The sequence below is a fragment of the Cinclus cinclus genome, chromosome 9 (assembly GCF_963662255.1).
Source record: "Cinclus cinclus chromosome 9, bCinCin1.1, whole genome shotgun sequence".
NCBI lineage: Eukaryota > Metazoa > Chordata > Aves > Passeriformes > Cinclidae > Cinclus > Cinclus cinclus.
The window spans coordinates 3,487,789-3,514,714 of record NC_085054.1 but is presented as its reverse complement, the minus strand read 5'-3'; the positions used below and the strand labels follow the sequence as shown (position 1 = coordinate 3,514,714).

The window sequence follows — 26,926 nt, the reverse complement described above, 5'->3', positions numbered from 1 at the left end:
CTTGTTCGAGTGGTTTTGAATCTTTTCCCAAGGTAGCAATCTTTGCTTATAGAATAGGAATGCAAGAGTTCTTACACAAAAGAATAAGCAGGGAAATAGAAAAACACAGCTTCATTTTTTGTGATAGTTGTAGGCTGTATGATAGGCTAGGCAATGTGAAGAAGTTGTCAATTTGACTCAATTTGACATAATAAAAATCTGATTTATTTTGGGGAAAAGGCTCCCAGGAAAATGGTTGAATTATCTTTATATATTATCTGTGCCAGTGCCTCACAGCTTTAAAGTACTTCGTGGGGGAAAATAATTATGCAATGTTTAGAATGCTGTTATTTGGAGGCAAGGTAGAAAATGGTGTGTTTAATCCTTGGGTAAGTAAAACAGGGCTGTTAAGCAGTCACCATGATGCCAGTTTTAAAATTACATCCTGAGTTATGCTCTGACATGTATATGAACATTAAATGGTTCCTGATTGCCATAGGAAATTTGTGTTTGCTTGCTTGTGTTCTGTAATTTTCTTGTTTGATAGAGAAATAAATTTCAGTTTCAGAGTAAGAGTTCTTTCTGTTTGCACCAAAGTGTAATAGAAACAGGAGCTTAAATGGGGGGCAGGGGGAAGAAAAATTAAATGTTTTTTTAAATTTTCTCAACATTACTAGTGAGGAAGAGGACATATGGATAATTCTTCACTATTGTTTTGCTTCTGACACACAGAAATTGCTGGTGCTATGTGGTTTATACAACAAAAGTGAAATGTTGTATTTCTTTTTTATTAGGCATTATGATTCCCCCCTGCCCAAGCCAAAACTACCAAAGAAGAATTCCATACAACTTTATATATAATTTGTATTTTATTATATGTTGTGTTTCGTATCTTCATGATTGTCCACAGCTTTACTTCCACTAAGCCCATGCAGAAAGGTTTACTCACATCTTTTACTCTTAGATTAATCTGTTCATATTTTAACTTGTTAACTTCTAACTTCTCATTTCAACCATGTTCTAGTGAACATGTTTCTGCTGCTAATATTCCAATTAAATTGGAGATTCTTGATATTCTTATATGATCTTAAGGCAGTTATATTGAAAACAGACAAGCTTCTTGCAAAAAAATTTCTGTGACAAGACTGAAAATTATCTTTAATGAAAATTATGAAATGTCAAACCACTATAGAATCTGCACCATCCTGAACTGCAGAACTTGTCTGCATTGTATGTATCTGGTTCTAGGATTAGCTATTTAGTACTATCTGTATGTGGTTGTGCATAACTTACTAATAAGGCACAGAGGACTTCCTTTTGGCAGTATTTCTTTCTGTTTATTTTTTTCATGCAACAAATGTTGCACAGGAACAGATAGTAGCTCATTGCATGAGCAAATCCCAAGAATGATATTGGACTGGTTTCTTGAAGGAATTATGAGAAAATTGAGAGTCCATGAAACAGGAATGAAGTTCAAATATTACTGTAGTGTCCCTCTATCTAGGGTGGTGTTATGAGATCAGTATTCTCCTAAAGAGGACCAGCATTCCTGTGATTTAGCTGTATGCCTCTCATGTCTGAAAAATTCTGATGAGCAGCACTTGAAAACCACGCTGCCTTTCCATCGCTGAGGTACAGCACTTGCATTGTCTGGGACAGCACATTTGTGTAGCATTGCAGAAATGGGCTGTGTGTGACAAACAAGCCATTTGACACTAGTTTTATTCTTACTTTGGGGTGGGGGCTTTTTTCTTTCAGCTCTTTGAAGCCACCGAGTGTGGAAATGGATATGTAGAAGCAGGAGAAGAATGTGATTGCGGTTTCCGAATGGTACGTAGAGTTATATATATTACTCCACAAGTCTTCCTTACAAAATTTATTAAGGTAAATTAAGTGATTGATAGGGGAGGGGAGAAATTAATTTCCATAACCTTTGTTTTGCCTGTTGTTTGGGAACAATTTCGTTAAAGGGCTGTGTTAAAACATTTTTTCAAATGACAGTGAGTGCAAAGACAGTGTCCTCTGAACAGTTCCTGTTAACACCAGTGGCAAGATACAGCTGTTTCCCAGCAGTTTTTGAGTTGCACTGAAGAAGTGCTTACCCCTTTGCTTTTCCTGGATAGCATATCTGGAGTGGGAGATTCCTTACTGATACTTTGGAGACTGGTACCTGTGCTCAGACAGAACATGTGAAATGCTGTTTTCTTCTCTTGCAGAAATACTCCAATAATGCTTTTGCAAAAAATCTGCCCTCTAGATTTGAGTCCTCATTCTAGTATTTAAATACAATTGCACCTGAAGTTAGGTTGGGGGTTTTTTCTGCATTGAATACTATTGAACTAAGCAGAATAAATTTGGCACAGGCTTAAGAAGATGTGAATCCCTGTGGTGCTCTAGCATTGTATGTCACTGTTTTCCCTTTAGTATTTGAATATTGCGAAGGCTTCTTTCAGCTGATAATTTCAAATCATCAGTGCTAAACTGAATTTTGTCTGCTGGTACTTAATAGTTTGTCATTGGAAAGATTGTGAAGAATAAGACTTGCTTAAAATGGAAAACTAAAGTTTTTGCTTAATTTTTTCTTCAGGAGTGCTATGCAGACTGTTGTAAGAAGTGCTCTCTTTCTAATGGAGCTCATTGTAGTGATGGACCCTGCTGCAATACATCGTGTCTTGTGAGTGTTGCTGCCATATTTCAGTTGTTCTTTTCAGTTGTCCATGGCAGTCATGTGCAGCCTGTCGAAAGTTCAAAGTGTGCTTTAGGTAGAAAGAAAAGGAACAGCTTATGTAGATGTATTTTTAGTGCTGAGCTATGTTTTCCATTTTCTAGTTTTTCCCACGAGGATATGACTGTCGATACGCGGTGAATGAGTGTGACATTGCAGAGTTCTGCACTGGGGATTCTGGACAGGTATGTGTGCAGAAATGTTCTCTGCTTGCACTGCTGACGTTTGTTTGCACTCTTTTTTTGTATTCATTTAACAGGAAAATTGTATTAACAAACTGCACAGTCGTATGCCCAAAATGATGAGGTAGTAGTTAAGTATAAACTATTGTAAAACTCATGAAAACAGTAATCTAAGTGGACTCAAAAGATGACTTCTCTAGGTTTATTTGGTTTTTATAACTCTTGAGGTTTTGCATATAATATTTGTGTCAGGCATCCTTCTTTACTCTTTGCCTGATCTATAATTTAATAAGAATACAATGCAAATGTGAATGCATTCAAACGTAGTAACACTAAGATTTTTTTGTGAATAAAATAGCTTAAAATGTAACTGTAGAAAATTACAACTAAGGGAGCATAGAAACATAGAATTGTTTAAGTTGGAAAAGACCATTCAGATTGAGTGCAACCATTAACCTAGCTCTGCCAACCCCACCACTAAACCATGTCCCCAAATGCCACATCTATGCATCTTTTAAGTACCTTCAGGGATGGTGATATTGCTGTGTCTCTGGACAGCCTGTTCTAATGCTTGACAAGCCTTTTGGTGAAGAAGTTTTTCCTAATATCCAGCTTAAACCTCTCCAGCACAGTTTAAGGCCATTTCCTCTCACCCTGTCATTTGTTACCTGAGCAGAAGAGGCAGTCCTCTATGTCTCTACAATCTCCTTTCAGGGTGTTGTAGAGGGTGAGAAGGTCCCCCCTGAACCTCCTCTTGTCCAAGCTAAACAACCCCAAATCCCTCAGTTGCTCTTCAGAAGACTTGTATAAAGTATGTTACGTTTTCTAAGAGTGTGCACATTTATGAAAATTTTAAAAGTTGTGGATCGTATGCATTTGTCCTGACAACATTTGGCTGATATACTCAAAAATATAAGAATAAACAGCAAACAAAATGTTGTTTCAATTTGAGTTCTTTTAAATAGTCAACATTCTGTACATTTTCCATTTTCACAGCAACTTTGATGCTTTAGGAGACATATATTCCTTTTCAATATTGAATGTTTATATATTTATTCTGTTTATATAAGAGCTTCATAACTGATGCAGTCATCTACTGCATCGAGTTCTTAGCTTTGAGGAAATGAGATTCAGGACAGATCACAATCTCTTTGGGCATTTGCTGTAGTTATAAATGCCAAAAAATTAATAATAGCTTCCTTTAATTTTGTCATCTGAGACATCAACAACAATAGATCAGTAACTATTGCCATTACTTTATTGTAAATCTTTGGCTCTGTGGATGAAGCACTTAATGAGAGAGAGAAGGGCTTTCTCAAGCTACCCTGAGTATTGGCTAACACAGTGCAGTGCAGCAGCATACTCTTTCCAAATTTTCACAAGTCCCTTTTAGATGAGGAAACACCTTAACTATGGTTTAAAGGAAGTCCTTACTTTAGTAGTCTCAGGCTTCTGGACTTAGTGACTTGTTTGTACCAAAGAATTTCCAGTGCCAGGGGAATGTAACAATTAACATCATTAAAGCCCCTGAAGCTCTGTAAGCAATAGACTGGTAGGCTGTGACCAGGTGCTCCCTCACTGTTGTACTGGAACTGAAATGCATCTGGTGGCAGTGTTGCAAATGTGGTCCCAATATGAGCTACCAAATATCCTCTTACTGAACACATTGGATTTCATTTTGCCACACCTTCTTAATTTCTTCTTGGAATATGCAGGAAGTTAGACTTGAACCTTGTATTTCATGGCTCAAGACATTCCTTTTTTCATTTTTCTTTGCAGCTATGAAGATTATTGCACTAATTATGTTTTCAACCCCCTTTATGTGTTGTGCAGTTTTCTTCAAAGCAGGAAAATTCCATATGTGCTACTCTGATGTATTATTACAGTATACATGACAAAAAAGATTCTTAATTTTTTTCAGTGTCCACCAAATCTTCATAAACAAGATGGGTATGCCTGTGATTCTAATCAGGTATGCAATGTTTTAAAATCCCTGCACATAAGCAAATAGAAGTCAACCAAATACACATTCTTGTTTCGTTTTGCATTGATTTTTTAAAATCCTGTATTCCATATTTCTTGCTAAATTTTATGCTGTAAACATCAACGTTGCTTGTGCTTTATGCACTCCATGAATAGTAATAATTCCTACTCTGAGTCAAATCCACTTGGGATTTCTACACTTTGTATGTAGACATTTTATTACACTCCATGTTAATAAGTTCTTTACAGCTGTGTGAGGGTATAAAGCAACTGCTTTAATGTCAGTATGTATTGGACACAAACTGGCTTTGGGTATCTGCGCCAAAATATGTACTTCATCTGCCCAATTTCATCCCAGTCTACATCCCAACATGTGTGTGAAGAATGAAAATGAGATATTTGTTGTGGGAGGGGAAGGAGGTGAAGTTGTTTTCAGTTCTCATTCCTAACATGTTGTGCTTTGTTTAGGGTCGTTGCTATAATGGTGAATGCAAGACAAGAGATAATCAGTGCAAATATATCTGGGGATCTAGTAGGTTGATTTTAACTACCTTAAATGTATTTTATTTTTAGTTCATTCTTGCCTTTGCTTTGGATTTTTTGTATTTTTGGTTTTTGTTCTTTTGTATTTGTATTTTTTGTTTTTGCAACTTAACTCCAAGTTAAAGTTTTCTGATCAGTAGAATGAGTAGACTGCAGTGGGAGAATGGCTTGATTTCCAAGTGGAATTCTGCATCTTGGAGTGGTTTCAGTGAGAGAGTTCTGGCATGATGTGGCTGCAGATCTGGGTAGGGCAGCAAATGCTACGGGGGGGAGGGGGTTGAGGATTTTTTGGGTATAGTTCAAAACCAGATGTTTGGGGGTTTTTTAATGACAGTCACCAGTTCCATTTTCCCATCAGTGGTTCGTGCCAAAGCTGCTCCCCCTTCCTATGCTACCCTCCAAGTCAGGAAAATAAGTACATTGGTGTGAACTTAAATATGCATGGCATGGATTGAAGTCCAGAGGTGTTGAGTTAAATAGAACTGCAATTGCAATGGGCTTTGCTTGCAGCAGAGAGGGGCAGAATGTTCTGTGTAATGACTTTGAGACAATTCAGCAGAGTAGAACTACCAGGATGTCCTGTGCTCCAGCATTTAGTGTGTTCTTGTGCATTTTGTCTAATCATAACTGCCCCTGAGGCCACTCTGTCTTATTATTTTATCTTCCTCTATATAATTGTTGTGCTTTTCTGTCTTCTTTTTAGATTCATTTTTAGAAAAAACAAATGAGCTCTTCAGTAAATAATTATGGGTTTAAAACCTATTAGTTCAGAATTTTGCTCCTAAAAAGAAGTAAACATTGCACTTTGTTCAAGTTTGGTTTCCTGTGAACATCTGAAAAATAGAATAAAATCAACACTGAGTTGATGTCAGAACACATGCTTATCATAAATGTCCCATATAAAATCTTCTGAAATGCAGATCAGGAAAAATTGCAGTGAAAAACAACTCTATGTGTGACTGTTACAAAGTGAACAAAATGGGACCTCAGATAAATTTCATGTGCAGAATACAACACAGACACTGTAGAGGCTTCTTCTAGAAGTTCAGAGCAAATTTTGAACATACCAGTAGGTATTTCAGTTTCACCTGTTCCCCTTTTAGTCACTGAAAAATACCATCTGTGCACATACACATGTATTTAAATTGATGTTTTGTATTAAAAAAATTACAGAGAGCAGCTGCAATAAATTATGCTTGTTTCAGAGCTGTCATGGTGCTAGTGGAAAGCATGTTTCTTTTTTCTTCATGGACAGAGTCTTCAGGATCTGACAAATTTTGTTATGAAAAGCTTAATACAGAAGGCACAACAAAAGGAAACTGTGGAAAGGATGGAGACAGATGGATTCAGTGCAGCAAGCAGTAAGTTCAGTTTGGTAGAGATTATTTGTAATTTAATTAGATTGGTAATGGTTTAATGTTGTTTACTTTTTCTGCTTTTTCATGTATGTTTCAGCAGCTTGTTCTGCATTATTTTGAATCGTCTTTCCCTCATGAGGTTTGCCTCTTGAAAAAGTTGCATTCTGACAAATGTATGAGTGACTTGGCAGTACACTTAAGTAAAGAATTCTAGATTTTCAGAAAAATATACTGTGATTTCAATTATTTCAGAGGAGCTGAGGGACAAGAAAGCAAAAAGTCACAAGTTCCTAACATAAAAACACCACAGCCTTGGCAGGGATAAATTAGGCTGCAAAAGCACACACTCTGTTCACTTGCTTTGGGACTGACAGCAGATTATGCTGTTTCAAGTTTGTTCTAACATTTATTTTGAACAGAGAGGACCATTAGACATTTGATTGCTATAAAGAAAAAGCCTGGTTCATTACCTTGTGATCATTGCTAGATAAATATTTGATTAAATTTACTTTTCAAGTTAATGATCATTAGTAGATAGACTTAAATTTCTCCTGTTTTACTTCTGTTTTGTAATTTTGAATTGTGTACATACAAATTTGTTTGGGAATAGCATTTTTCTTCTTTGAGTACTTGATGCTTGTACAGTGGCTTTTTAAATTATTAATTGTCAGATAGGATCATAAGGAAAGGAATTGTTTAATGGATTTTTTAGTGTTTAGATGAGGATAGTGTGTTCTAGCCATGTTCTAGTTCTAACGTGTATTTTAAAGCCCTCATTTCTATAGAAGCTTTTCTTTGTTGGTGGAGAGATGCAGGACAGTGATCTGGCTGAAGGGCTATTTATGTTTTTTCTTCAGTTTTAACAAAGCCAATTTCCAGCATTTATCCAGCTGCTGCTGTGACTTAGGATAATCAGTATTAGCTGATATCCTTCTACTGAAGATATGAAATATATGTTGCATATATTGTATAAAATATATTTAAATATATGCAGATATAAAATAACATTTTAAAAAGCTGATTCTTTACCAAAACTTGGGCACGCACAACTGCACACTAAAAATTATTGTTATGGTTCTGTTGTCCTACAAGGGAAATAACATGCAATGAAAATTTCAAACTTGACATGAACATATGGTATGTAAACTGCCAGAGAGAAGAAAAGCAATTTAGCCTAACATGATAAAGCTTTGCCAGTTTGGCTCCTCTTACTTGTACTGGATTGTTCTTAGAGCACAAATACATTCTGTGCTCATGTGAGCATTCACTGGTGCACTGGACTGAACAATGACTTGTTTCTGCCTCTTGTCATTAAAATAAAATAATATTTTATTTCCAGGCTTGCATTCTGAAAGTCTATAATGTGGCTTATGGTAATATATTTCTGTGATCAGCAGCACCATTGCCAGACTTTCTTTTTTGTAAGTTCACCTCATATTCTTCCAGTAATATTTTGATTTATGTTTTCATTTTCCAGTGATGTTTTCTGTGGCTTTTTGCTCTGTACTAATCTTACTAGAGTTCCACGAGTTGGTCAAGTTCAAGGAGAAATTATCCCAAATTCTTTTTATCATCAAGGACGCATAGTGGACTGCAGGTAAAAGATAATGCAGTGTTTTAACATGATTCATCTCTGTCAAACTGAATTAAGATAGACATAAATGTGAGCTTCTGTGAATCTTAGGTAATGGCAGCAAAAATCATTATTCTGAGTGGTATTTATTTTGATTTAAAAAAAAATCCCAAAACCATAAAGAGCCTCATATTCCACATTTAAAGAGGGTAAAATGTGGGTTATACTCCTGAATCTTCTGCTTGATCCCTCCAATAGCAGAACTTCACAGTCAGATCTTAATGCTCAACATTATGTTTTTCTGGGGGTGGAGAAAGTCTGTGACTGACAAAGACCATAGTTTGAATATAATGATTTTGAGTATTAAATACTCAAGGAAACAGCTGTAGTGAAGTGAAGGCTGAAAGGGAGGAACCTGCAGAGTTGTGACAGGATGAGATGTTCAGCTACAGTTCAGTTAAAGAGCAGGTAAATGAGATTACTGCACTACTGGGTCTGTGCACAATACTGGGTTTGCATTTTGAAGACATTGGCAACATTGCTGTCCCCCTAAGAACACTCCCTTATATAATTGGGTCCTGAGTGAACAGTGATGCTCAATTCTTCCATTATTACACTACTGTTTTTGTTTAAATCACATGGGAAGTTAGTTTTTTAGTATTTTTTCTAGCAATAATATTTCACAGCATTTGGGAAAATAAAGGAAAAAGAAAAAAGCACAGTCTGTCAGAGACTTAAAAGACCCCAAAACGAAGGCGCCCTTCTTGAGTATTTAAGTCCTAACGTAGACTTGTTTTTATTTTGACAATTGAAACACATTGTCATTGCTCTGGATGGACAGAAAAACTCCACAGTTTTGTTCAGTCTGTCTGAATGCTTAAATGAAAGAAAGGTGTGGGGCTTTTAGTGTCTACACCCACATGCTTTTAATATTTTCAAAATACTTCTGTCATAATAGTAATGCTGTCTTAAAACTTATGTCTCCTAGTGGTGCTCACGTTCTTTTAGATGATGATACGGATTTAGGTTATGTAGAGGATGGAGCTCCATGTGGACCTCAGATGATGTGTCTGGACAAAAAGTGCCTGCCAATTCAGTCCTTGAACATAAGCAGCTGTCCCATTGGTTCCAATGGAAAAGTCTGTTCTGGTCACGGGGTGAGTCTGTACTGGCAGTGAGCAGCTCAGCTTCCTCTGCTCTACCTGATCCTAACTCCTGAAAGTCTTCCCAAGGCCTTTTGATCTGAAACTACAAATGCTGGATTCAGGGGAAGACTGCCCTTTTGTGATGCATAAAATAATATTAGAAAGGAAAGTTCTCAAATTAGTTCTGCAATTATTTCCAAAGAGTAGGGTTTGTTAGTAGCAAGAAAGACCTTTGATATTAGTTATCATAAGGACTTCTGTAATGTACTACCCATATTTCAAGCCACTTGCCATCTTCAATTCAACTTTTTCCTGCACACTAACACCTTTATAAAGTTGGTCTTGTGTTCATAGATTTATAGCCCATGGCTTAAGTAATTAAAGTTCCAAACTGTGGCAGCTCAGCAGAGAGGGATTTCTTGGACAGCTCTGAACTGTTCTTAAACAGGTCCAAGGCATATCATTTTACATTCAGGCACATTATGTTCTGTTATTCTACCCATAAGTTCAGTTGTCTTAAGATGTTTTGATGAACAGGTCACTGTTTTAAATACCAATAAAACCCTTCCACTGTGGGATTTAGTGAGACAAATACTTGGCCTAAAGGACTAGACTTTGTATGAGGGGGTTATTTCGTTTTGATGTCTGTACTTGAATATGAAATTGAGTGTTTCAAACTAGAGGGTTAGGTTCAAAATCAAGAAGAAAAATTTTGAAATAGGAAAGTAAAGTATCTAGGAGATTAGAAATCATCTTGGTACTTTCTGAGAGTGACATGAAGGATGAGTGAACTATTCTGTTTTGGATTTTGACAATTCCTAATTTTAAGAGGGTATTTCAGTTGATCAAACCTGCCATAAAATGTATTTTAATATAAAATGTATTTATAAATGTGTTTATCTTCAACTTCTTTGGTAAGATTCTTCAGTGAGTGCTTCTTAAAAGCAGAGCATGATAAAAGTTCAGTTAAAAAAAACACATGTGCTACTTAGAATCATTTTTGGGTAGGTTGTTTTCTGTTTTGTTTTTTTTTTTTTTCACATTATGTTCCAGTGTCCAAAAGACATTATTAGCTGTTTGCCTGAGGATTGACTTTATTTCTAGTTCTGTAATCAAAATTTCATTCTTTTTGTCTGTTTCTTGTGTCATGCTTTTTTCGTCTAGCAACACCATTCCATGTTCTTTTTCATATGGAAAGTTTATAGCTATTCACTCTTGCTATTGATTTGATGGTTTAGTTTTTGTCCACTGGTTAGGTTTTTCTGTATCTAATGAATATACTTCCAGTTTTGGAATGCTAAGTCCTTTTTTAGAGGTCATTCATGAAATGTAAACTTAGGAAGAACTGTTCCTCCTCTTTTAGAAGCCGGACAAGCATTCCTCATTGCTGCTTAGGAAAAATGCTGACAAAACCAATGAAAATATATTGACTTTGTTCTACATAGGAGCAAGCTGTAAATGAGAGGTTGGAAGGTGTGACCATGTCTTGAACCTTTTCAAAGGCAAATGTTTGTATCCCTTCTGGGCATCCAGGCTCAAAGTCCAGATAGTTGGCTGGTGAAGATCTAACTAGTCTAGCTAAACTGCTGTTATTTTTTGCAACCTGTGCAGGTGTTTAGTGCCAGTGATGATAGAACCAGTTCTGCTTCTCCTGGCATGTGAGAGTATTAGGAGGGTTAAGGCAAACTTCCAGGTGTGTTATGTCATTCCAAACACTTAGTGCTATTGTTGCAATATATAAATAAGTTTTATGCAATGAATTAAATGTCTAATTACATGTTAATAAACTGCAGTTAAAAACTAATTGCTGTCACTTCTTTTTTTTTCTTCCAGGTTTGTAGTAATGAAGCCACTTGCATTTGTAATTTCTCCTGGGCTGGGACAGACTGCAGCATTGATGATCCTGTCAGGGATACTGGTGGCAAGAAGGATGAAGGACCCAAGGGTTTGTCCTTTGTTTCAGTTTTTACGTTCTTTTAAATATTTATGATGTTTTTCTGTTGGTACATGGTAGCAGAATTAGCATATAAAAAGCAAATGCTATTGTACAGCTGTGTTTAGACCCAGACAGTAGAATTCTGCTTCATGTAGAGGAAATAGCTTTTTCTACTTTGAGAACTGATGCAACTTTTTCTAACATAAATTTGGTGAAGATTTCAACAGGTAATGTTTTTTCCTTTGTCCCTTATTCTCTATTTTTTAATTATCATTTTTGTTTGATTGGAATCTAATTTAGTGTAGCTCTTATTTTTTATATGATAATTGAATATTTATAATTTACTAGAGATTTTCAGTTTTCTTAGTAAACTAATTCAGAGAACTGTGGCATAAAAAGGGAAACATGGAATGTCCCTGGTAAAATCAAATTCCTTGAAATCAAACTGAAAGAAAAAAGGAATTAAGATTTTTGAGAACTTAAATTATTCTTAGTCACTGTTGCTTGTTCTTATGTACTTGGTACATATTTTAGCTACATATGAACTACAGGTACAAAGAGGAGGTGTTGAGGAAATAATCCAGGAGTTTATTTTAAAGAGGAAGGAAAGAATTTGAGTTTCTCTCTGACTCTTCTGCAAAAGAATATCTTTGGACTTGTGCTGTCCAGTTTTTTTCTATGTCTTTCCTGTCATCAGGGCAGTGCTCAACATCAGACTATATTTATCCAGTCTTATACATTTACAAAGTTCCCAGTTCCAGGTTCTTCTGCTCCATTTGCGAGGCAGATGGAGAATAGAGAAGAGTTGTCCAAAAATGTATTCCTGAGGGCTCAGACTCTTAATTGATTACTCTAAAAGTGACAAGATTTCAATTAAGGACAGGATTTTGGTATGTCCCTCTGGAATGGCTCTACATCTGTCTTGTGTGCCTTTTTCTGTTAGCCCTTAGCAGAGTGGTTTTAGTAGATCTTTGCCAAGAACTGTTTGAAGAGATCATCTTGAAACACATTAGTGTTGTGAAGGAGGTTCTCCAGACCAGTCCAGATTTGTATAGGGAATCTGTACAGGTGCTTCCTGGGCTGGTTTGTACTCTGCCTTACAAGACACTTATCATTCCATTTCCTCCAAAAACCTTCCCGACAGTGGAATGCTGCTTAGAGAGTCTTATTTAAAAAAAGAAAAGAAATTATGGAGATCAACACTACAGAGCTATTCAATTCTTTGTGTGGATGGGGAAAGCAGGATTTACAGCTGTGACACTGAGAGCACATGAATTTTACTTTGTTCATTTCCAAATCTGGTAGATAAGAAATTATTCCCTCCTCTGTGGAAAGGTTTATAGGAAGTGTACCTTCTTTAACACAGAAGGTACACTTATCTTTGATAAATTACTGTAAGTCAAATTAACTCATCTAGTTCAGAATAGAAATACCTTTGTGAAAATGAATACGTCAACATTGAAATATTCTGGGAAAAAGCCTCAGATGAACAGTATGTGCATGGATTTCTGCCAGCAGGTACAGGCAAAGTTTACACTGCATTTTTCAGTGGAGTCCTCTGCAAAATGTCAGACTACTTTTGTTCGAGGTGTCTCAATGATCTCAAAAGATGGATTATTTTCCTTATGGTGTTACAGGAATTTACTGATATTGAATTGCCTAGAAATGAATTTAGGAGACTGAGCACTGATCTCTCTCTGTGTGCTTATAGAGGAATTCCTTTGTGAGAAGGTTTCAGAAGAGTACAGTAGTTTTATTTGTTGTAATGACCCAATGTACTAAAGAGTAGCTTCCATTAAGTTTTTATCTCTTATTACTCTCTAGGTCATATGCCAGCTTACAAGTTTAAGATAGAAACCAAAATACTTGTTTTTCCTTAGCCATAAGGTTGAATAAAGTGAAACACTCATGATGTGAAAATTCATCTAATAGGTTTAAGATTATTCATACCAAAACTCCAAGCATTTTTCTTGCTACAATGAGAACACGTATAGTTAGGGAGTGTTGCTATTTATTTTTGTATTGTTGTGATAATTGACAATTGACTGCTATTCTGCTGCACTTTTCAGACTTTTCCATCATCCATCAAATTGCTTTTTGGCTCCATTATCTATTTCAGGATAAAAAAAAAATTTGTGGTCCTTAATATGTTGCTGTTAATACCTGACTCTTGAATTACTCTAAACTCAGCAACCTACTGTATCCTGTACTAGGAGATCTACACAGCATTTAGCAGTTTGGGAAGACAAAGAGTTCTTGCTATTAGTTTTTGGTTACTGCAGAAACTTTAAATTACTTTAGGTGTGGGTTAGAAGTTTTGAAATCATTGGGACTCCATATGCACATGAGATTCTTCTCTGCAATTTAATTTGCAGAATTAGGCCTTTATTTGACTAGTGGAGTGGTGTTTGTTTATTTGAATATATAACTTATGTCTCAAGTGTGTGTGTGTGTGTGTGTGTGTGTGTGTGTTTGTGTGTGTATATTTATGAAACAGGAAAAAAATTCCCAAAATATTTTAACACACTTTTTACTCAGCATGGAGTCTATAAAATCTTTGTCCCTAAATTCCCATTTGACAGGGAATTCAGCTTCTTGCTTGTGGTCTGTTGTGATCCAGTGAATCTATCAAACTTTTAATCTCTAACATAAGAGATGTACAGAATTTTTTCCTCAAAAGAGTTCCCTTAAGGGTTAAAAATCAGGTCTCTCTGAACATATCAAAATTTCTAAGGTGTTCCCTGAAGCATGTTTCTAGGGTAGGCTTTTGCTTTTAAAAGATGTTACCAGTTTTTAGGTCATATAGATAAACAGAGAGTCCTATTGATAAATGCAGTAACAAAGAGAACTATTACTAATTAGTATAGGAATTAATTTAGAAGTTGGGTTTTTTTTGTTTTTTCCTGAGGTGGAATTGTTTCCAAATGGTTTTAATTTTCTTAATTATACTATGGATACAGTAAGTTTCTGGTGATCAAAAATAAAGTTTTCTTATTGGCAATTTATGAATATTTTGGTTGTTTTAAATAAACAGTAGGTTGAGGGTGTTCCCTTTTAGAGTAAATAATAGACTCACAAGCTGAAAGGAATTTACAGGAAAACTTCGCATTGAAATATTTGCAAGCAACGGAAACCAAATAGAGCTAATTTCAGAATTTTTAAAGCTAGGTTATTTGGTAAACAAAGGTTTGTGAGGAGATTTGAATTGTTTATCCAACTGTGGATTGTATCATAAAGTATTCCTTTGAGGAATTATTTCATGTTTTCATTTCAGACATGTATGTGATGATTTCCTGAAAAATTCTTCCCTTTTCCCTCCACACAGTGAGCATGGCCGCTAACAGGCTAATAGGTGCAGTGGCAGGGACCATTCTGGCCTTGGGGGTGATTTTTGGAGGCACAGGGTGGGGAATAGAGTAAGCACTTTTCTTAGTTTGAGTTCTCTGTCTGGTGCCTTAGTGTGTGAGGTAACTGTATGCACCTGAGCCCTCTGTGTTGCCCCTTAGCTTTGTCCTGTGGTGACCGTATTTGTCGTGTGATTTGACTGTGTCTGTGTCATGTGGTTTGCTCATGCAGTGTTGAACCTTCTCCTGTCTGGGATAATGTGGGGCATAAAACAATAAGTTCGTGAATTTTTACATTGTCACCATAAAATTAAATGTCTTAATGTTTCCATTACACCAAATTACAAAAAAAAAAAAAAAAAAAGAATTAAAAAATCTTGATTATTTTGCAAAATGGACTGAGTAATGTGAACTGTTTCATTACATGCAGGGCTTTCAGGTAGTTAAAGTAAAGCTTCTGAAGGTTCTGTTGCTAGGATCCTCTTACCTCAAGGTAGCACAGTGCTGGAGTGTAGTATTCATGCATAAAGAACATGTATGAGGAATTTTTGTCTTTTCTTAGTTCTAGGAAACAGTAATGCTAAGTGTTATCCCAGTTCCTCAATTTTAACAATGGTTGTGATTTATATAAATTTATGTTCATGTATATATACACATATAAAAAGGCCCATGTAAGAGCTGTCTTCATTCTGCATTCCCTGTGCAAACTACAGATGATATGACTGCTATTTTGCTGCTCTGAGATTTCCAATTTCTCCATGTTTCTAGTACTGTGTATGGCACTGGGCAGGTGACAGTGGCATCTCTCTGAAGGGGAACTCGTTGGCAGGACAGTCTGTGATTTCCAGTCAGGCTGAGTGCAAAGGCATTTTCACACAGTTCTAGTCCAGTGAGGCAGCACTTTGTGTGTCTGAGTCTGCAGCCCTAGGAACTTGTCCACAATGAAACTGATCCAAGATTCTCAGAAGAGTAGAGACTTTTGTGTTCACAGGGGACAACTATTAGAAAATAAATAGAAGGGGGAAGGTAAGAGCTAATTTTCTTGAGAAAGATCAGATCTGTGTTTTACTGTTAGCTTTTACAACTGTTTGCTAAAAGCTAAGGACTGTGAAAGTTGTAGAGGTTTGGGGGCAGATTTTGGAGCAGAAAACCTACAAGTTACAACAACCTCCAAGTTCACCTACAATTTGAGGACCACTTGCCTTTTGCTTACATTCTGCCTTGTTCCCTTCTGTTTCTCCTCCCTTACCTGCTGTCTCAAGCCACTGAGCTCTGACCAGTGTCCCTGACCATTTGTTCTTGCTCCTGTATCCTTCTATACCAATTCCAGCTTTTCCTCATCTCTCCTCTGCTTTAATTGCTCACTATCACTCATTCTTTTTGTTTCTATTCATTCTTTTTTCCTGCATCTTATCAGTATTCCTCTGTTCTCTGGTTTCTTCAGATATAAAAGTGCATTCAAGGCAAGCCATTGCTACTTTTTGTTGGTTTATAGAAAGCATGCAGGGAATGCACATTCCCTCTCTGTTCCTTCAGGCCCTGCTGGCCGGTGGCTGCGGGGGACGGTGTGATCATCACAACCTGATGCCAGGACCTGTCCTTCTATCTTCTCCTTTGCCACTTCACTTGCACATTTTAAATGTTTGTTCACAGTGCTGAAATAACTTTAATTACTTAATGCTTTATGAACTTATTTCAGGAATCATGGGGGACAAAACAGTGCAGTAGTTTTTTTTTTTCAGTTTTCATACAAAAATGGATACTTAGCTTTGATAACTTCAACCAGAGGATTTGGCTGGTAAAGCAACAGGCAAGAAAAGACATCAGATCACCAGAGTTGTTACCCACAGGACAGTCTACAGTAAACTACTGGCAGAGTTTCAAATGTTGTCTATTAGTTCTTGTAGAATGTGATGGTGATGAAGATTTAGGTGTTCTGCTTTAACACCTTCTGTAGAGTTTGTGTCTGGGTCCTAAAAGATGGCCTGGGCTGGTATGATAGCCATGGCAGAGCAGTGTCCTTGCAGGAAAAGGAGGTTTGCCAGGCAGTTACCTGCAGGAGTTCCCTCCTGATAAATCTGTGTGCAGGTTATAGCAGTAGTGTGGTGGAAAGAACAAATGTAGCGAAGTGTTGCTTCTTGTGATAGTCTGGATGGAAAATGATCCCACAGTATGGTGGTTATTAAAACCTTCCTCTTCTGGTTTGTCAAACATCTGAGTTCAGTGACTAAAGGGGTTTGTTGAGCTGAAACATACGGATTTTTTTTTCATAAATGTTCCTTTACTGGTAGCAAAATTCTGGTTTATTAATAATACAATTTATTTGGTAATGCTTAATAAAACATAAGGCATAGATCCTTACAGTAAGGCATAGGTATAACACATAAAATTAATCTAATTTTAAGTACTTTTGTGTGCATAGTCTGTCTTAAAATGATTTATCTGTGATCCTCTTGGATCTCTGTATTTTGAAACTGGGATTCAACAGTTGGAGTACTCCAGTTTCATAAATAAGTGGTTGCTGTTTAGTAATATTACCTATTCATACTTTTCTATTACCTGAACCCAATTGTTTTGTATATTATCTTGTTCTGTTTAAATTGATTTGATTATTTAATACTGATTTTCTTTATTGAAAGAATAAACTGCTGCTTGATGACTAGATGTGCACTATGAAATGGCTTCACATCCCTGGGCATTTAACAATCAGGGAACATAGTGAGAAGAGGGATGTAAAAAGTGGTGATTTGGCACATCTTTATCTAATTTATTACTATGTTACCATCAGTCAATTAATCATTGTACTTCTTTTGAGAGAAGATAGCATTCTATGGCTAGAAAGAAATTGGCTTTAGAATTTTTCAAGGCTTATGAAATTTATTACAGATAAATCACTTGCTGTGTTTTAAGTCTTTTTTTCTGTGAGATCATTTGATGAAATCCAGAGTAAACCATGGATAGATCTCAGTCAGATAGGGTAGCTCATTAGGCTGCTGTTGCAAGCAAGCCTTAATTGGAACCGTAATGCCCTGCAGGATGGCACTTACCCTCCACCGTGCTCAAGCCTGTTAATTTGAGCCAGGTGTGACTTAAAGGTAAGTCCAAATAAGACACATTCTTCCAAATTGTGCAAAATTACCTTTTGTTTTTTTGTTGTCGAATTTGTGCACTGTTCATCTGTAAAGCTTACTATATTTTTCTTCAATCCAAGTGTTTTATTCGTATTCCTGAATATTCTTTGTGTAGGAACTGCAGGAAGCAACTTTAAGAAGTTGGTTTTCTTTTAGCTAATGAGAATCTCCAGAAGCACTGATGTGAGAAACGTGTAGTGGAGGCAATAGAGTGAGGTGGCTGCAGTGAATTTTAAAACTTAAGGCAGTGTATGGGGCTGGGCAGGAGGTTCTGTGATACCAACCTAACAGCTTAAGCCTTCCAGTTGTTGCAGCTGCCCTTGCTCTTTCTTTGCTGCTCTCTGAATGCTCCTCTCTCTTCCTTCTATTAGCTGTGTGACAGTTTTCCAAACTCAGTTTCAGAATAATTAATTAGGAAATTGCAGTTGGTGTGGGGAGAGTGGGATAGGAGGTAAGAAATGTTTTGAAGGCTATTCCTGAGTATGTAAATGGTTAAACAAAAAGTGTGCGATATGCTGCAGAAGAGCAGTTGAGTTGCTTTCATTTTGCCTTGAGTTCAGATGCAATGTTTTACATCAAAAGACTGCATGCAATAGGAAGTTTTTGTACAGAGCAAATGTTACTCAAACCTATTGTCAGTTTTCCTCTGTCCTGTGTAAACAGAGCACTTAAGGGTCAATTATTAATATCTTAAGTGTTCTCTTGCCCTCTTCAGAAAATTGCACAAACGTACTCTGTGCTGCTTCTTTTTGTTGCTCTTTTTTCCTGCTCTACCCTTCCCCACTTTGTTGTTCAGTAGCTTCTTGAGGATGATGAAGATGTTGCTTTGATGTTTGGAAAGCTTAGTGGAAATAAACTTTTATTTCAACTTTCGTTCCCCATTATATAATCCTTTGCTTTTGTCAAACAATTGTAAATTTAGCATTGATGTCATTGTAGGGAGCCTGGACTCTGATGAGTAAGTGGTGCTAGATGCTCTCAGTTTAAATTAAAATATCTACATCTTTCAGGAGCTCCATGAAGAAAGAGAGGGCTTTGTGATTTTTTTATTTCTTTATCATTTTCTGTAGTCTTAAAACATACAGCATTCATACTGCTCCCTGTAAGTTAAGGAATTATTCACAACTATCTTAGTGTCCTCAGCTGACTGTTCATGCAGCAGATAATGGAGTAAGTTACAATGGAATTCACTGTCTAATACTAGGTTTTTATCTATGGTAGAAGTTAGCATAGCACAATGCAGAGACCAACAGCTTTTTTTGTTCCTATTGTTAAAGAAAAGTAAGTTAAGTTGGGCTTGTTGAGACTGTCTAGAGGCATCACCTTGTGTGCTGTCTATATTCCCTGAATTGCTTGACTATCCTTCAGATGCTTCACATAATGTGAATGAAGTCATTGGTTCTTATGTCTGTCTTACCCTAATCCTTTATCACAGGTCCTAGTGCCACCAATCTTATAATAGGCTCCATCGCTGGTGCCATCCTGGTAGCAGCTATTGTCCTTGGGGGGACAGGATGGGGCTTTAAGTAAGCAATGCCGCATGTCTTCTCCTCGGTGGCTCTGGCGTTTCTATTTCTTGCTTACATCACTGAATTTTGAGTTCCTGCTACAAGAGTTCCAAGTTAACCCCCCAAACTCTAACAAACTGCTTTAAACAAGAAAAGAAATGACATACGCAGTAAACAAGCGGAGGAAATGGATTTGAAAAGAGCAAATGTTATCAGGGTGCAAAGCTGAATAACAATTAAAGAATTAGGTGAATTAATGAAAATTAAATTCACACTTAAGGAACAAGGTCTATTTTCACCCCCAGTCAGCATTACATTGGTTTAAAAGCCCCCAAAAGATACATGTCTTATTTTGAATGGAGTCATACTTTCAAACTGCTTAACTTTTTGACAACGAGAGATGTGTAAATGGTCAGTGGTGGAAGGAGCAGAGAAGTTTTCTGGAACAACTGTGTTAACATAGTTGACTCAGGAGTAGCAGACCTAATTTGTTTGTTGTTACTGCTTTTTTTTTTTTTTAAATTATTATTGATACAGATTTTTAAAAAAGCAACGATTCAGGTTTAGAGAGATCATTTTGAAATCATGAACTGTTTCCTCAAAGATGTATTTCTCTCCCAGTTCTAGTTTGATGTGTTCTGTGACTATGAGTTTAGTCATTCCACTTGGGAATGTTAAAGCAAACAGTCTTGTACAAAGGTACTTCATTCCTACCCCTTTTTTTAGTGTCCATTTTGCCCACATGCATGGTCTGTATTTGGTAAAACAGATCTCCCTTTAGAATCAGTGTTTATAGCCTAACAGATCATGGAAGCAATTAAATTGATTTTAAAGTGATTTCTCATGGCATTTAAAGTTGCTTTTTCTTTTCAATAACATGAATCAAGGTTACAACAATAAGCCATAATTCTTCAAGGAGAATAAGTAGTAGTAATAATTCAAAGAATTTTCTATGGCCTCTATTCATATTTCATATCAGAGTTGAGAAGGAAAAAAATATTCCCTAATTGATTAAGGGAGTTATCAAAGTAAAATTCAGTGATAAGGTCATATTTATCTTGAAATTCACTTTCAAAGGCCACCAGAAAATGTTTTACTTCAGGTTTATACTGTTACACTTTTGAAGTTTCAGCTGGCCTTAATTAAATATGCATATAGAAGTAAAATATTTCAATATCTCTTTCAGGCCTGCTGAAAGCAGCAAATCAGACTCTGCCCTTTCTCCTGGACAAGGCAATTACTACTCCCTGTTGCACTCCCTGTCAGTGTTGGTGTTCTCAGAAAGATTCAGCACCTGCCCTATTAGTTTTTCTCTGAGTGCTTGTTCAGAGGGTACCTATGGAAATTAACTGAGCTAGATTCTGTTGGGGAAAAAAACAAGTCAGCTTACCCTTTTGGATGAGTTTTTTACCATAAGAGACATTCGTCCATTACTTAGACTTTGCAGAAACAGGGCGTGCATCCCTAGATGATAGGTTTGTATTGCACAAGGTAGTTTGCTGAAAACAAAATACATGTCATGAAAATATAAAATAATTAGTCAGTTCTTCCTCTGAGTCTTTTCAAGCTGTCTTGTGCCCTGGCCACCTTTGCCATCAGCACTGCAGCCCCTGCCTCCAACAGACACAGAGCTTGAGAACTTGCACTAAAGTGAGGAGTAGGGCAATCCCTCCCTCTCTCAAATAACGTAGGATGTAATTGATTATTTCTTCTTTGTGTTTCACACCTCTCAAACCACTCTCACAAGTGGTCAGTTTTGCACCCTGGTGTCATTTGTTTGCCCAAAGGGAGAAGTTCCTTATCCCTATAGAGGATCTGCACTGGAAATGCCTCCTGAAGCTCATGCAACAGTTTATTCTGTAGCAGAACCTCAAATACACTGGCCTGGCCTAGCTCACAGCTTGAAGTGCATGTTTCTTCTGGGGGCCAGAGGGATACAGAAGAGGCTTTTCAGCTTGTACACAAAGAGAGCTAGCACATGTAGACCCCCAGTACTTGACTTCAGATAGATCTGGAGGGACAGCTGAGGATAATAAAGGGATTTCAACTTTTTTTTTTTTTTTAAAGCAAGTGATATATTTAGTCTCTGCAACTATGAGAGAAGGTAGCTAATGCTTTACAAACTGGGAGATGTGATTTCTGTTTCACAGGTTATCAGATGTTCATATGAACATACGGTACTGTGGTGTCAAGTCCATATCAAACGTAAGCTGCAACTAAGCAAACTTTGTTCATGAACTGAGGTGGGGGGTGGGGGTTGGAGGGGAAGTGTAAAAGAAGGCTTGATGCAAGCTCAGAGAAACAAAGTAAGAACAGCTCAATAACCAACTTCCTGTTTCAAGAATTAATCCAAGGTTAATTTTCAATCAAGTTAATGTGTGGACAGAATAAGTAAGAAAATGTTAACTGACAATTTTACAGAATATAGAATCTCATTAGACATTTCAGGTGGCTTAAAGGCTGTGGGTAGAAACCTTGTTAAGAAGTAGATGTTACTCAGTTGAGCCTTGCATAGTACTTTGTTGATGTTTAGACAGCAGTAAGAACTTGATTTTGGTGCAGCAAGTCTGTACGAGGTTTCAGGATACAGTGGTTAATACAGGAAGGACATTTTTTACCATTAGAGCAGCTTAGAGGCCTACACTTTCTTTTCCTAGCATATATGCACTCACTTCTGCTAAACTGCTGCAATAATGGAAGACAATTAATGCTTTCGTTACTGACTGCAACAGCAATTTTGGTAACAAAACACTGCTAAGAGGTAATACTATTATGAGTGATGTGGAAATGCACATGAAAAGCTGCTGCTTGTTATATCAGAATACAAAAGTGGCAGATACAGAATTGATTGTAGGCAAAATTCTATTTCCAGCAATTGCTCTTAGCTAAAAAGCTGCAAGGTTTTCTTTTTCATTAATAGAAGATTAATGGAGGAACCAAAGACTTACCCAGCTATAACAGATGCTGAGGTTGAACTGGTTTGTGTGGTTGCTTTTGGACCCTAAAGGTTTCCACAGGTTAAAGCAGTGGAATGATGGTGGCAATTTCATGAGGAAGGAAGTTTTAGTCCCTTACTAGCATTTCCATCAAGCATGAATTGTTGACCAAAATCCAGTCATCACTGCACAAACAGCAGCTAGAATCACACATGAAGTATTTTCTCATTTTTTCCCAAACTACTGGAATAAATGGGAGGTCAGTGTCTTATTTCAACTTGCTTTTTATGGTCCCTCCTTTTGTTAATTTTAATCATTTTTGTAGCAAAAGTTAATTTATTTAAGCTCTTCTTCAGCATTTGAACCATGTTTAGGAATGCCTATGAAAACATTAGCTAGTTGAAGTGATTAAAATACTGGGTTTGCATAAAATTTGTAAATACTTCAATAAAGCTTTGTACCTACGTGATCACACACACGGGCACACATTTGCAAGTAATGTACTCTATGACTACATTCCTAGTTAGTTGCACAAAAGAATGCAGCAGATTGCAGCAAAGTATTTCTTAAATACATCCAGCCCTTTTTTAAGCCAGTTTTCCTTTTCTGAAATATTTTTTTTGTAAACATGACCGTGTCAGGCAATGATGTGCTGTAGCATGGAGTGCGTTTTTGAACAAAAATAACCACTACATTTCTTTTTGTTAGAGACCTTTTTTCTGGTTGGATTACAGACAGAAAGGCTGACCCTCATTATTTAAAGAGGCATGAAAACTTTAAATGCAAAGAAGAAGTTGATGTTCTGAGATCTTCCACATAAACCAGCAAAGGACTAGGAAGCAGCGTTATTCTCCTGTGTTGTCCTTTCATAGAGGCCACTTCTGCCCTCTTACCATTTAACTGAAACATAGCAGAAGGAACCTTGTACTGCTGTAACTCATGGCTATAAATGGTGGAAATATCCAGAACCTGCTACTCACCTACTCTCCTTTATTGCAATTTTCTTTAGAAGGAGAGAGATTTGTTCTCTTTTCCAATTTGAGTTAGACTATTAATTGTTTTCATTTTAGTGTTATAATGGTTGGTAATTCAGGATGAAGGTAATCAGAAGAGCATTTCAAATCCTGCAGGGTGACATCTCCCTGCCCACCTCTGAAGTGCTATGATGGCAGCTCTTGTTAAAGCTCTGCATGTGTGTACTGTTTCCTTTTTGACACTGTACCTCATGTTCCGTATTTCAGGCTCTTATTTTAGTTCTTCACATTTCTCTTTCTCATACAACATTGTTAGCAGAATATCCTAAGTGAAGAAAGGCAGTGGTTTGGTCAGTGTCCTGTTCCTCAGAGGCTGTATTTCTGCTGAATAAAACTAAGAAATAAGCAAATACATGGTTTGGACAGAATGCGTGAGGAGGTTTGTACTGGAACACTACACTAGTGAAGATCAGGTCAGAAAAGAACAGATAAAACAGAAGTCAAAAGAGTTTTGTTAGATTGTACGGGGAAGCTAGCATTGCATCTGTCCTCTGTACCATGTTCTAAGACTTTATAAAGTCCATTTCTTTAATTAAAATAAGCTCAGGTAACAAAGTAATTCACTGTCTGTTTTAAGGACTTGTCCTCTTCAAGCAAAATAGAAGGACAAGTAGTATCACCTGGCTTTTTCATCTCCATTGTTGATTTAAAAGGACTGACTGATTAGTTGTTTGTCAGCAGTACTTGACTACAAGGATGCTAGACAGTATTTAGAAGGAGGAGGTGGGGGAAGAGAAGCAGACATGTCCTTTTCCCATTGAAACTGGCAGGACAAGTAGATGCACAGCAGCCTTTAACTCACATTTAACCAAGTTCTGTAATAGTCATACTTCCTATCTGGCAGTTTTTCAAGTTGGCCTGAAAACTAATTTCCTCATCTCAAATTTACCTGTAGTTTAGAGGACAAGGAATTGAAGTACTGAGGTAATGTCAGCCTCATTCCAAAGGAGCATTAGTACAGTAATCCTGGAGGGGAAAAGACTGAAAGATGAATACAGTAATCTTCTTTCAGAAACTAGCAATTCTTAAGCATTCATCTTGCACAAATCCAATCACAGGCATCCAAGGAAAAAAAAAAAAATCAAGGATGCCCAAGAATTACCAGCTTCTTGAAGTCCTCTCGTAAAGAAGTTGCCTTTGCCTTAGTCTCAAACCATTAATTAAACCTTATGTATAGAATAAATACTGTAGCAGTGGTAGAGGTTAGCAGGACTGCAGAAGATTGAAAATCCAGGGGTTGGTCTCTAGCTTTAGGGAATATATGGATTCCTGTTCTGTATTTTTTTGCATGTTGGTTTGGTGGTGGTAGTGGTGTGTATGCCCAATGGTAAAACTAAATGCATGAGCCCCTTGCTTGATGCCCCACATAAAGCCAGATACTGGGGAGGTTGCACCCAACTTTTGTTGTTGCTTCCTAATGTCTTGCTGTTTGACATAGGACATCAACATCGCAGGAGATTGGATGTCACCAGCTTGCTGCCCACTGTTAACATTCAGCTCTAAACACACAACTGACAAAATGTCCAGTCTCCTTCGAATGCAATGTCTCAGCTGTCCTTTGCACCTGAACTAAGATTCACAGCACTTATGGTCAATAGTGTGGTAAGAGCTCACAATGGCACGCACACTTTTGCCACACTGGATTACATAAACTAAATTCTGGTGTAGCCAGAGCTAGGCACTTGCTCTGAGAACTCAAGCCTCTGTGGGCCGGAGTGTTGCCATTCCTGGCACTTGTGACTCATTCTCTTTAGGTAAACATGTGCATTCTTGGCCTAGTGCACACATGTGTTACTGGGAGTTGAAATGTTCTACAAATTCAGAGCACCACTTGAAGTACTACAGAAATAATTGATTTCTGTATGCCAGCATGATCTTGAAACTGCATAAGGAAAACCAGTACTTGAAAGCATGCAAGCAAATTCCTTAAATAGTTACCCCTTGAAAAAGTTACTGGTTAAACTGTGTCAATGTGAGCCTTTTACTTTGCTATGACTTTAGCCATGGCTTTGTTCCTGTTATAGCTAAGTAATGTCTTGCATTTTTCTCTTTCCATCTCCTTTTGATGAAACCTGGAAGAAATGTCAAAAAACGAAGGTTCGATCCAACTCAGCAAGGCCCTATCTGAAGAAATGTCATTCAAAAAGCTGCTTCTTGCACTACTGGATTTTGGGTATGATGTCTTTGCTGTAGCTACACAGGAACTAAACCAGTACGGAAGAACGTGGGAACAGTAACTATAAACACAAAGTTGGGATGTTAGGATTTGAGTCGATAGAACACTGTCCTTTTTGGAGATAAGTTGGAAATACTTCCTCTATTCACCTTTCTCTTGTTAACATTAACTGACAAGTGTTACAAGCAAACTGCTTCAAAAATCAGGTGTTTTTTTCCTTTTGTCAAATTAAGAAGGAGACACACAGACCAAGTGCAATAAGAGAACTATTCCAAAGTAATGGATTTGCAAAAGATTCTTTCCCAGCCTGCTGGCACTCTAACTTCACTTGAGTTCGCATGACTTCCTTTTTCTTATCAAACTCCAGTGGCATGAGGAGCTAATTTTGAAAGGGTAACCTGCATGGCTCACATACAAACAACCAAGTTAGCAAGCTGACCCCAAGCAGAATCTGCAGCCCAATAAATACAAACTACTGGGAAGCCAGTGCCAGGCTTCAATAGCTTTTCCAGCCACACGGTGCATTCTGCTGCTGGACTTGAGGGTTCCCTGCTCCATGAGCTCACTGTCCACCTTGGACAGGAGTCTCTTGGGTATGGAAGCTAGTGAGTGATGGATGGAATTCTTCCAAGAAGGAAAAAGTGTAAATATGGAAATAAGATTTTGATGTATCATTTTCACAGATTATATATAAATATATATATATATATATATGAGAGAAAAGAATTTCCATATGAAAAGGTTCTATTCTTTATGTAAATCTATTTTTGATGTTGGGTTTGGTTTTGGGTTTTTTTCCTCCCCTTTTTTTCCTGTAGCATGTTGTACAGCAGATGTTCTGGGCTTGCTCAAAAAAAGGCAGATAATAGCATGCAGATGCAGGGAGTTCTGACACCAAACAGATGTGATCTAAAGTTTGTATGCTTGAAACCAAAAATAATTAAAATGTATAAATGCATATCGATGTATTGACTATAAGTCTGAATTACTTTTTTTTGGCTCTTATACAGACTTTTCTGTTATATAAGTAACACACTCTTCAAACTAATCACAGAAGTGCCAAGTTCTTTCTTTTTTTTTTCATTTAAAAAAAAAGCTACTTTTTGCCCCTGCCTGGATCCTGTAAAGTAAACACTTAAATAAGCCTTAAAATACTCAAAAGATGTTACAGCTTGGAATGAGTTATTCTTTTCTTGCCTTCTGCCCATCCACTTGAAGCAGCTTGCAAAGGTGACTGACTTTTTTAACTCACTCCCTGTATCTCTTTGATGCATGTCACTGTTCAAAGTTCAGTGCAAGATTAGTACTTTGACCCTTGGCTACTGCTAGCCAGTTACCATCACAATATGTGCAAAATCCCAGGTAATTTCACG

At 37.1% G+C, this 26,926-nt stretch overlaps 1 protein-coding gene across 1 annotated transcript in view; it reads left to right on the top strand.

Moving 5' to 3' along the window:
- ADAM23 (ADAM metallopeptidase domain 23) overlaps positions 1–26,167 on the top strand; it is a 68,554-nt gene extending 42,387 nt beyond the window's left edge. Inside the window, exons 16-27 of the mRNA XM_062498290.1 lie at positions 1,738–1,809; positions 2,567–2,653; positions 2,809–2,889; positions 4,808–4,858; positions 5,338–5,401; positions 6,668–6,773; positions 8,248–8,367; positions 9,332–9,500; positions 11,322–11,433; positions 19,335–19,425; positions 21,558–21,612; positions 25,457–26,167. Coding sequence (XP_062354274.1) covers positions 1,738–1,809; positions 2,567–2,653; positions 2,809–2,889; positions 4,808–4,858; positions 5,338–5,401; positions 6,668–6,773; positions 8,248–8,367; positions 9,332–9,500; positions 11,322–11,433; positions 19,335–19,425; positions 21,558–21,612; positions 25,457–25,570 — 1,122 coding nt within the window. The 3' untranslated portion in view covers positions 25,571–26,167. The remainder of the gene's footprint in view (positions 1–1,737; positions 1,810–2,566; positions 2,654–2,808; positions 2,890–4,807; positions 4,859–5,337; positions 5,402–6,667; positions 6,774–8,247; positions 8,368–9,331; positions 9,501–11,321; positions 11,434–19,334; positions 19,426–21,557; positions 21,613–25,456) is intronic.
- Positions 26,168–26,926: the final 759 nt, after the last annotated feature.